The sequence below is a fragment of the Xenopus tropicalis genome, chromosome 8 (genome assembly GCF_000004195.4).
Source record: "Xenopus tropicalis strain Nigerian chromosome 8, UCB_Xtro_10.0, whole genome shotgun sequence".
Classification (NCBI taxonomy): domain Eukaryota; kingdom Metazoa; phylum Chordata; class Amphibia; order Anura; family Pipidae; genus Xenopus; species Xenopus tropicalis.
Genome location: NC_030684.2, coordinates 127,205,570 through 127,217,055, shown reverse-complemented (window position 1 = coordinate 127,217,055; position 11,486 = coordinate 127,205,570). Strand labels below are relative to the sequence as shown.

The 11,486-nt window shown below is 43.0% G+C and overlaps 1 protein-coding gene across 1 annotated transcript; it reads right to left on the bottom strand.

Annotated features, from left to right (window-relative positions):
* Nucleotides 1-1,580: 1,580 nt before the first annotated feature.
* On the bottom strand, nucleotides 1,581-6,858 carry mcl1 (MCL1, BCL2 family apoptosis regulator). Its single transcript, XM_002935466.5, has 3 exons — nucleotides 6,274-6,858; nucleotides 4,288-4,535; nucleotides 1,581-3,844 (listed from the first exon to the last, which is right to left on the bottom strand). Exons 1-3 carry the CDS (start codon nucleotides 6,758-6,760, stop codon nucleotides 3,728-3,730), a joined length of 852 nt encoding a protein of 283 aa, XP_002935512.1. The 5' UTR covers nucleotides 6,761-6,858; the 3' UTR covers nucleotides 1,581-3,727.
* Between the last annotated feature and the right edge of the window lie 4,628 nt (nucleotides 6,859-11,486).

Here is an 11,486-nt window from a genome sequence, read left to right as displayed (position 1 = left end):
GTGCTGTGTGAATGCCGCACTTTAACGTTCTTTGGTCATTGGTTGATCACCGATGAAAAAGGTCTGTCCACCCCTGGTTTACATCAAAGTAGCAATCTATATGGACATGGCCAATATGGCTATAGAGGCAACAGAAGTCTCTGTGAGCATGTCTGCTGCCTGTGCATCAGCTGGATTATCCAAACTCTAAGCAACTGTGTAAGGGTTAAAATGCTGCATATGTTGCCATATAGACCCTCCATGTCCATGAGGTCTTTAATGTTATTGCAGTCTTCAACAGGAAGGGTAGCCCCTCTTTATTGTTTCCTCTATATAAATTTTTTTTTTTTTGGAAAAGAGATATATATTTAGACGGTTTTCATGATCGTTTCCCTTTAAGTACAGAGTTGCTATTTGCATTCCTTCGCTGTGACTCCCATAAGATTTTCAAAATGAGTGGTTAATGTGAAACATGTCCATGCAACGTGAGTAATCGCCAGCTGTTAACTTCTCATTCATTTCCAAGGAATGCATATCAGAAAAGACTTTGATGTCGAGGCGAACGCGATATGATTACAAGCGCGAAGGCAGAATATCAAAGGGCCGACTGACATCACTGGAAACACAAGCCAAACCATTTAACTCAAATTAACCCAGCCCCCCCTTTATCTTGTGTAAAACAGGCTGGTAAGAAAGTAAAATGGATAGAAGCTATAAAGCAGGAACAGAAAAGGTATCATATCCCCACCTATTGTGAGCCCTAACTCCCATTGGGATACTAAGCCCACCAAGTCTGGGTTAGTGAAGTCTACAATCCATGTCTAACTTATATTGAGACAAGGGTTTCCCCTTCTAAAGAAACGCCATATAAATTAAGGAACTGGAGCCAAACCCTTGTAATTGCACAAACCTTATCCAACCAGTTGGACTGGCTCTAAATTACACGTGAAACCAAGAGCTAAGTGTTACATGGTCTACAAACCCCCCCCCCCCCCCCCCCCATAATGCCTCTCTGTTATGGTAACAGCATCTAGCATCAAAGCCCCCAAGCCGGCTATATTTTAATATATTCCAAGTCTGTTCATTTACACGGCGCAGAAACTGAAGGCAGAAAAACAAAGGGCGACTGCTACAAAGCTGCTGGGAAAGCTCAGAGAGGAGACTTTCCGCATTCCATAGCTAAACTTAGCAAAGGGAGTGTATGGGGAAGGGCTCAGGGCATTTAAATCAGCAGAACATTAACATACTGTGACAAGAACATTAGATCTTAATCACTGGGACCATTAACCTCCAATGAGAACAAATTTGTTTTTTTAGAATCTGAAGTGTCTGATATTCTAAGTATATACATGAGAACCAGCATGGCAGTTTGGTGACAATAAAAACTGCCAGCTGCAAGTCATTCCCAGTCACTTAAGCATGAAAAGCCCACTAGTACCTACCATAATCAAGCAGTAATCAGGGGTTCCAGTAACTAAACACATTATAATGTAGGTTTCACTTGTTAATTTTTAGGTCATTTCCTCTGGTTAGCATCCAAATGTTTGAGAGCGTTGATTACCCATAACTTTGAAGCCTTACATGTTTCACACAGAGGCGTCTTAACCAAAAATAGTTTTATTTTACTGTAAACATCGAAAGCAGCATTATAGCTTTCTAGAAAAAATGCACTAAGATTTACACAATAAAAATATAGGGTAGGCAACAGGCCAATGCTTACATTTTAGCTTTCTGATTTGCAAACTAATTGTTGTTGCACCCAAAAGAGGAATACCATTTCCATACAGGCAAGAAGAGTGCAGATCTTTACCTGCACATTCGGTTCTACCCCATTAGATCAAAGTAATGTTAAGGCTAGTGTTACATGTGCAACTTGACACTTTAAAAAAAAAAAGCAATAGTTGCATAAGCCCTGTGTCAATACAGCTATAGTTCCAGTACAGCGGCAGAGAAAGGCCTGGATCCTAGGGATCACTGGAAAGATAGTGGAGACAGGTGGGGGAACCCCTTATCCCAGAGCGCGTTCCTTTTGATTAGAATAAATTACCCATGGTACCCATTGTTGCAGGAAATTGACAATATTGCAGTACTACGATGCTGCTTTGTTGATGGGAGTCCCTCTTGGAGAAGAGAGTGTTCAAGTTCTACTAGAACTTCAGTAAGTACCTTTCATACATGCAGGGTGTAGGTTGCATAGATACCAACGCAGCAATTTAGAACGAGAGAAATCAGAACATGCAGCAAGATTGCTTGTGTGAGTTCTAAGCCAGGTTTAGTAGGCAGAGAATCAGCTTGAGGGGAAAATTCGAAAGTCAATTCTAAAAACTTAAATGTTAAAATGAATGGCTACCTGCAAAGGGGGAAGAAAAACTATATACACAAGTTACATTATTTACATGTTTTATAGCTGCACAAATACTTTTTGGTAGGCAGTAGAGGTGGCAAAAAAAAAACCAAACAAATTGGAGATATGGTAACTGTCATAATACACCAACTTTTAAATAAATCTTTCACATAGTATTTGTACATTAGCTTTATCACTGCTGCTTTCAGATGATTTTTTCATTCTAGTGCATCTTCAATTGACTTAAAATTGCAGTCAATAAAGAAACCCATGTGATTTGGTTGCACCAGGACCAGAAAAAAAAAAAAAAGTGAATAAAGTAACATTAGAAACAGAAAAATCACTAATTTGTGAAAGTAAATATCTAACAGAGAATAGTAATGACTGCTCCACTTTCAAAAAGGGACTGAAGATAATATTCTGCTATGCGTAATGCCATAAAGCAGTAAGGTGTACAGGCTCTGATCCAGGGCCCGTAATATGAAACCATACCAGGAACCAGCGCAATAAATATGCAGGAAGAAAAGTCTATTTACCAAGTAGAAGCACCCAAATTTCTATTAGACTTCATCCCTTTATAGATAACTACCAAGCCTCCACAAAAAGAACTCAAAATGAAAGACATGAGCTGAGCAATTCCTTAATGCATATTAACTAAGGACATCAAAGCAGTAAAGTGAAATTGCATGGAAGCCCGAGAGCTACACTCTCAAGCTTCATGGGTGGTGGAACATTAACACTAAAGTTCCAACCTGTCAAAAGTGCTGCCATACACCTAGCAATACATTCTTATTATTGGTACGTGTACGGCAACCTTCTGATCCTGACCAATCATTATGTAGGATGGAAGTTGGTCATTTCGGTTTGAAAATGAGGAATTGAAGAGGGATGTAGCGCCTTTCCCATTCCTGCTGTTTGATTAGAAAAGGAAGGCTGCCATGTCAAGCCATGTCTGGCCCATCATACACACTGCAACCAATTAGCTCAAAGTGCTGTATAGTCAGTCTGTACAGCCCATGAGTCTATTGGTCAGAGCATAAGACCAACTTGCAGTTCCCCAAGCCCACTTCCTACTCATAGTCCAGCCCAAAGCCTTTCCCTGTGATTTCTTTTCATGGAGGTACATGATAGTGTCTAAGAAATAACTCAAAATATATTATATTTGTGGGAAAAAAATAAAAGTATTTGACACAGTCAATCCAGGGGACTTGGCAATGTCTTTTCCACTCTCTCAGAAACTCATTTTGGGACAGCACAAGCAGCCAACGGTGGTACTGCCTCCTTGGTTCTGGCCTTCTCTATTTCCAATTTCAGTCCCACAATCACGTTCAGGAGATGTTAAAGATTGCAGAACATTTTATAGTGCAGATTTAAAATCCTTTCGGCGTTCATACATTGCAAAGTTCACCGGATCATGAACGCCAAGCCAGCCCCAAGAACCGCAACACTTGAGAAAGCCATCAAAACAGTTCTGAGTCCACTTTCATAGTCTTCTATGTGAAAAAAGTCCACAAAGCCCTCCTATTAAAAAAAAAATTGATTATAATTAGCACTTGTACACCAGGAGCAACAGACTGCACTCAACTCTCTATGCCAAAAAGCAAACTACAATGGCCCAAGTATCAGCCTATTCAGATCATGCATTGATTTTGCACCAACTCCTGTTTTGCAGTGCAGTAAGTGAGCCCTTAGATAAAGGGTAACTGGTACTAGTGCCTTGCTAAAGACAGTAGGTCTGATTAAGTATCCCTGCCATAAAGCAAGACCTTACTGCAGCAGAGAGTTGCAGGAGTACCAGGAAACACTTGCCCACAACTGAAAACTTTTACCCTTAACTACACACCATACTAGGCGTCCAGGCAACATTTTATGCAGCCAATTCAGTTGGGTATTAACCCTTTCTATTCTTTGCCAAAGAGCTGTTTGATCCTATCACAACTTCCCTTTAGGAAAAATATACTCACCCATCCCTTTTCCTGGATTATCCAGTCTTTTTTGCTTGTCATTAGGAATAGTGTGAAGTGCTCCGCCAAAGCCATGATACAGTCTTCAAGGTCTATGCTCTTTAGATGCTTTGCAACAAACGCACCAAAGCTTATGACGGTAACAATCCGGCCCCAGTTTGTAACTCCATCATTAAAGACCAAAGCGGGAACTTCGGAAAGTTTCTGCAAGTCCTCTCTACTATGTATAGACAACCTTTGCAGCATGCCTGAAATAAGGAAAAATAAATGCAAGTTTATAATACACAGATCTGAAAATACAGCACAGAGGGGAAGCTATTGGTGTGCGCACAGGCGCCACCTAGTGGCAAGCACAGGAGTGGCCGTTCTACTCCCTGCCTACACAATTAAAAGATCTATAGGGAACCAGATTCCGGTTATAATGCTCTAATCAGACCCAGAAAACTGAAAGGCATATACAAACATTACCATTAATTGCAATTATATTTAAACTGAATGTATATTCAATTGCAACCGTTTTTGCAGCAAGCTCTCAGTTAACACACTGAATACTTTAAATGCCATAAAACATGAAAAGGATTTACCCCCAGACAAAGCAAGCCAGCTACAGAGGGGGGTTAGTCTGGCTTTAATAATCAGAGGCAAAGGGAGCAGTGAACGGCTGAACTATACTAATAAGGTGATTCAATCCTCTTTCTACCTCAAACAAGTATTTCAGCCATGACCAGTACTAGTTACTCCCTGTATTATAGTCCCATAAACCTCTCCTTCCATTGGCACTACGAAACATCATTATTTGGAAAACCTTTACAAATGCCCTTTTGATCTATCATACATTCTGCTCAGAGGTGTCACTAGCATCCTGCCTAATCTCAGGCCCTAAGATGCTCCACTACAACTTCCATGAACCCTTAATACATGAAGAATTATGGCTCCTGCAGCCCAGCAACATCTTGGCTAGGGCCATCTCCTACAGACCATTTCTATGTATCCAACAATACGGGTTTATGAAGCCAAGTTATAACCTCCAAACCTAAACAATAAAATATAGCTATTTTATTGTTTAAGTTTGGAGGTTATAACTTGGCTTGTGTACAACCTGCCTCTTATCCACCTTTAGAAGTGGGAGCTGCCATACTCACTGACCTTAGTATACACCTCTAGAGGAAATGAGAAACACAGATGTAATGGTGGTTCTAACAAAGGCCAAACTTGCATTAAAACAGCAGGTTAGCTAGCCGGGGGCTACACAAGAACAGACCTGCTCCTGCCATTCTGCAATATAATAGCCAGGCCACTAACACTCACTGGGCCAGAGAAGCAATACTAAAGGGCCTGCCCCTGCTGCATTGTGCAACTACATCAGCTCTGGTGGCCTTCGCAGCCGACTGGCAGAGGGGAAAATGAAAGCAATAAGGAAGCCCAGAGAGCAAACAGTGTGGGAGCAATATGTGCTGGGATCGGCGGGGCAACAGCAGAAACAATGGCACACAATTGCCAGGTGTGGCACAATGTGGGCACAGAGGCGGCTGGTTTGCATGTAGGGCCTGGCACAGACATCTGAGAGAAGCAGAAAGCCAACCGAGCAGGATATGGCAGCTATAAACAAGCCCTATACACAACAGCCCCCAGGTAGAGGCAGCCCATAGGCAGGGGAGGGGGGGCTAGACCCAACAGCTGCGTGTAGAGCAGCCCATACACACAGGGACAGGTGGTGCGCCTACCACGAAAGAGGAAACGGTTTTAAAGGGGAACTTAACCCCTCAGCACAAAAGCATTCTACCATCCATGGCCTTGTGTTAAGCCTTGCCATAAGGAAACCCTTCCGAGCTGATGTTGTACGTCCATTAGGGGGTTGAACACGTAGCACATAAGTGGCCGTTGAACTACATCTCCCAGCAGTCCCTCCCAAGCCAGGAGCTGATGGGAGTTGTAGTGCAAGTAACCCCCGGCTGATTACAGTAAGGATATCCGCGTCATGCTCACCAGTAAAGGCCATATGGTGCTTCTCTATAATGTCTCCCCCGACCCGCTGCAGGGTCTCCAGGGCCTTGGGGTGGGCGCCATGATGGAGGAGGAAGGAGGCCTTTAAGCCGCTGGTTTCCTCCCCGCAGTATCCCCGGAAGAAAGCCAGGATGAGCTGCTGGGTGTCCATATATAATCCATCCTTCGGGCACACAGGGCTGTCCGGGGGGGAGCTAGAACCCTGGGAGCCGCCATCAATATCCTCATCCAATTCTCCCTCCTGGGAGGCAGTAAGGCTCCCCCCACTGTTAAACCCGAAGCCATTCAGCTGCGGCCTGTCCAGCTTATCCCTATGCGCCTCCATATCGGCGTCCCACGGAGAAGCCCCTCGGTCATTCACTGCCTTCTCTGAGGCGTTCCCGCCGCCGCCACCCGAGCAGTAGAACTGGCAGGGGATGAGGAAGCCCGCAGAGGTACGCTGCTTGGCAATGACCGACTGGCGCATCATCTTGTATGAAGTGGGCACGGGAAAAAAAAACAAAATGGCGCCGCTCCTTTCGACCTTGCGTCTCTCAGCAGCTCAGAGAGAATGAAAGAACTAGCACTAGGCAAAGCACTAGGCGTTTATATAAACCCCGCCCCTCACGTTACGCAAGCATACGTAAAGGAAGTGGAAGCCATACATGGAATGGCAAAGGCTGCGTTAGCTGGGGAGTTCTTCCACATACGTTACCATTTTCTTAATAAAGCTGTGGCGTTCCTATGAAGTTTAAGGGTTTTTTTTTTTTGTCTAACGATAGGAAATTTGTGGACCTATTACATTGTGCGAGGGGCTGGGGCGGTGCGTGTATATTATTATTATTTCCGGAAATGCAGGGCGGGACGAAAAGATTCGGTGTAAGGGAAATACATCTAATAAGCATCAATTAATATCATTTATTCACTTTGGGGAAGAATGGGATCATTCAGATTTATATTCATTACATAAGAATGTGTGCTGGAGTTGTAAAGCCCCCTGTAGCCAGGATATTCCAGATTGTTCTGGAAAAAAGGGCGGTCCTTTCCTATTTCCAGTAACGTTTTTGCCTGTTGTATGTATGTATATATATATGTATGTATAATATATAATAATGTATTATACATACATACATATATATACATTCATATATACATACAACAGGCAAAAACATGACTAGAAATAAGCACGTATAACTAATTATAAAGTGCTATACAAGGACTTAGATTGTAAGCTCTATGGGGCAGGGACCTCCTTCCTACTGTGTCTCATACCACATGGAACTTAAGGTCCCCATACACGGGCCGACTATAGCTGTCGGCCCGTGTATGGGCAGAACAGAGCGGCCTGGCCGACCGATATCTGGCCTGAAATTGGCCAGATATTGATCGGCCAGGTTAGAAAATCCGGTCAGATCGGGGACCGCATCGGCTTGTTGATGCGGTCCCCGAACCGCCTGCCCCATAACCACAAATGTAATCAGATCTTTTGGCCCCAGGGCCAAACGATCGGATTATTTTTTTTTTAAGTTTCTTGCTACCCGATATCGCCCACCCGTAGGTTGGGATATCGGGTGAAGATCCGCTTGCTTGGCGACATCGCCAAGCGAGCGGATCTTATAGTGTATGGGCACCTTTACTCCCTGTGTGTTTATACTTATTTTATTTATTATAACACTTGCCCTCCCTGTGTGTAATTGTGTATATTGTAAGATAGTACAGCGCTGCGTACCCTTGTGGCGCTTTATAAATAAAGTCATACATACATATATACAGTCTTACAATATACACAATTACACACAGGGAGGGCAAGTGTTATAATAAATACAATAAATAAGTATAAATACACAGGGAGTAAGTGCCATGTGGTATGAGACAATGTAGGAAGGAGTCCCAGCCCCGTAGAGCTTACAATCTAAGTTGTTGTTAACATTGGTGTTTATTTAGTATCAAATATGCGGTTAACTACCTGAGAGGTGGGAGCCCCAAACACCAGTGACCAACTCAATTTTTCTCTCTTGCTGGAATTCATACGTTTCAGCGTCAGTAATTGCATTATTATTATTAGCATTTATTTATAAGGCGCACACATAAATTTCCCCAGATTTTACACCATTTTTCCTGGTCCCCTGAAAAACATAAAATTGGAGTTCCCTCTATTAAACTTGGGGCCCCATTCTACATAGTTGGTAGCCAGTGGACTAATGGCCTGTAAGCCTACCAGTGAGGGCCCTGTTAACTGAGTAGTTAGACTGTTGAAAACTATTGATTAAAGAAAACAGTCCATCAAGTTTAGCCCCTACAAATGACACCCAGTGCATAGATATTCACATAACTATGTAGTATGGGATTCCATTATTTCCTATAGTGTCCCTGATTTCTATAGACCTCTTTGTATTGGGTTTACATTATGGAATGTGTTGCAATTACCTCTTTTTTGCACTCAACTTGGCAACACAGGGGTTATTTTTTTTCTGTCTGTACATATCTGAGAGAAATTAGTGTGTCATAGATGAACCTTCTCTAAGTAACCTTTTAATTAGTCTTCATTCATGTAGTCTTCATACTATCTGGTTGTGATGGGTGGTCAGTGACCCTGGCAACTAAAAGACTGATTCAATTATGATTCAGTTGATTCAATTATGTGGTTATAATTATTTGTAATTGCTTGTCATTTTTTTCAGACCCTCTCCTATTGATTTTGCATTATGATTTCCAAATTGCTGCCTGGTTGTTTCAATAAATCGATTTTAAGGTGAGCTACTCCTTTAAGGGAATTTAGAAACAAACTGGACTGTTATAAAGGTTAAAATGTGTGATAGCTTATCTTTATTAAAGATTCAGGGACATAGTACAAATACCTGATGATGATTATTTTTTATATATCAGATGTTCCTGTTTTTGGCTCCATACAGACTGGGAAAATATCCCTGAGGTTAGCAAGCCAATACATAAAGTCATTGGGTTGTTTTTCAGTATTTATTTATAAAGCAGAATTTCCTTATTCCATCTTTATCTGGTGGGAGTGGAAATTTCCCCTGCTGGACAGATGTAATTGCTTAGTTATATTGCCATAATTATCAGTATGGGATATCTTATCCAGAAATCTGTTATTGCAAAGGCTCCATATTATGGGAAAGCTATTTCCCATAGACTATTTAATCAAATAATTCAGATTTTTAGAAATTATCTCCTTTTTTCTCTGTAATAACGAAATAGTACCTGTACTCGATCCTAGATAAGATAGTAATTAATTCGTATTGGAGGCAAAACAATCCTATTGTTTAATGTTTAAATGATTTTTTTTAGTTGATTTAAGGTATGGAGATCCAAAATATGGAAAGATCCCTAATCTGGAAAACCCAAGCTCCAGAGCATTCTACATACAGTAGCAGGTCCTGTACCTGTAGTACATACAGCAAGTTTTTCTAGTTGTAAAAAGGAATTCCATTCTACTTCCTTTCAGTCACAGGATTGTAGCTGTATGTCAGGCTAATGTCAGATGGGCCCAGGTATTTCATTTCATTCTGGAAATCACCAGTCTAATGCTTGCCTAGGGCTACTTTGGGCGGATTCTCAGCCTGCATGCATATAAGCACATACCAAGAAACTGCCCCCTCTCCTTCCATCTACAGCATCGTGTGCCTAATTCTCAGCCTGCGACTAAATGTGGCCCGAGAATCAGCTCCTATGCTGCCACTGTGTCAGTCTGTGTGCCAGCAGATTGACTGTGTTTATATAAAGGCCAAGAATCAGCCTTCGGTTAAAATACCTACTTGGACTTGTAGATCAGCAAAGACTGAAAAAAACTTTCTTACGTGCTATTGTATTTCCCAGTTGGTGCCTGTACTAAGTTCATTGTAACCATTCCACACAGTAGGGATTGTTTTCATATTATCCTGGAGACCTTGATTGGTTTAATTGTAATACTGATAAGTCTAGACCTGTTGTTAAATTGTAATTCTTTGTTTTGCCTGTGCTGTTGGCATTGTTCATTCCCCTGTACTTTTCCATATGTAATTCCCAGAAGTTCTGTAACAGTGCTATTGTAATTCAATGTATGTTTGTTATTGTTTGTGACTTGTCTGTCTATATGCATTGCTTTCATTTGTTTGTGGGGGGGGGGGGGGGGGGGACAACAACTGTGCTAGGCCCTCCACTATAAATTCTTTGCCAGTGAAATCAGCAGAACAGCCTCTGGCAAATGACTGTGGTTTCAGGATAGCAGGTATGGTAGGGAGAGATGGTGCCTATAGTAGCAGTGGGGGGATAATAGCCTCTGGGAAGGGACTGTGGCTGTGGGATAGCAGGTATAGTAGGGAGGGATGGTGCCTATAGTAGCAGTGGGGGGATAATAGCCTCTGGGAAGGGACTGGGGCTGTGGGATAGCAGGTATAGTAGGGAGAGATGGTGCCTATAGTAGCAGTGGGGGATAATAGCCTCTGGGAAGGGACTGTGGCTGTGGGATAGCAGGTGTAGTAGGGAGAGATGGTGCCTATAGTAGCAGTGGGGGGGATAATAGCCTCTGGGAAGGGACTGGGGCTGTGGGATAGCAGGTATAGTAGGGAGAGATGGTGCCTATAGTAGCAGTGGGGGGATAATAGCCTCTGGGAAGGGACTGGGACTGTGGGATAGCAGGTATAGTAGGGAGAGATGGTGCCTATAGTAACAGTGGGATAATAGCCCCTGGGAAGGGACTGGGGCTGTGGGATAGCAGGTATAGTAGGGAGAGATGGTGCCTATAGTAGCAGTGGGGGGATAATAGCCTCTTGGAAGGGACTGGGGCTGTGGGATAGCAGGTATAGTAGGGAGAGATGGTGCCTATAGTAGCAGTGGGGGGATAATAGCCTCTTGGAAGGGACTGGGGCTGTGGGATAGCAGGTATAGTAGGGAGAGATGGTGCCTATAGTAGCAGTGGGGGGATAATAGCCTCTGGGAAGGGACTGGGGCTGTGGGATAGCAGGTATAGTAGGGAGAGATGGTGCCTATAGTAGCAGTGGGATAATAGCCTCTGGGAAGGGACTGGGGCTGTGGGATAGCAGGTATAGTAGGGAGAGATGGTGCCTATAGTAGCAGTGGGGGGATAATAGCCTCTGGGAAGGGACTGGGGCTGTGGGATAGCAGGTATAGTAGGGAGAGATGGTGCCTATAGTAGCAGTGGGATAATAGCCTCTGGGAAGGGACTGGGGCTGTGGGATAGCAGATATAGTAGGGAGAGA

Coding starts and splice junctions, on each gene's coding strand:
- mcl1 (XM_002935466.5), bottom strand. CDS start 6,760: ATGATGCGCCAGTCGGTCATTGCCAAGCAGCGTACCTCTGCGGGCTTC. Junction 4,536..6,273: donor GCACCATATGGCCTTTACTG/GTGAGCATGACG, acceptor TCCTTATTTCAG/GCATGCTGCAAAGGTTGTCT. Junction 3,845..4,287: donor TAATCCAGGAAAAGGGATGG/GTGAGTATATTT, acceptor TTTTTTTAATAG/GAGGGCTTTGTGGACTTTTT.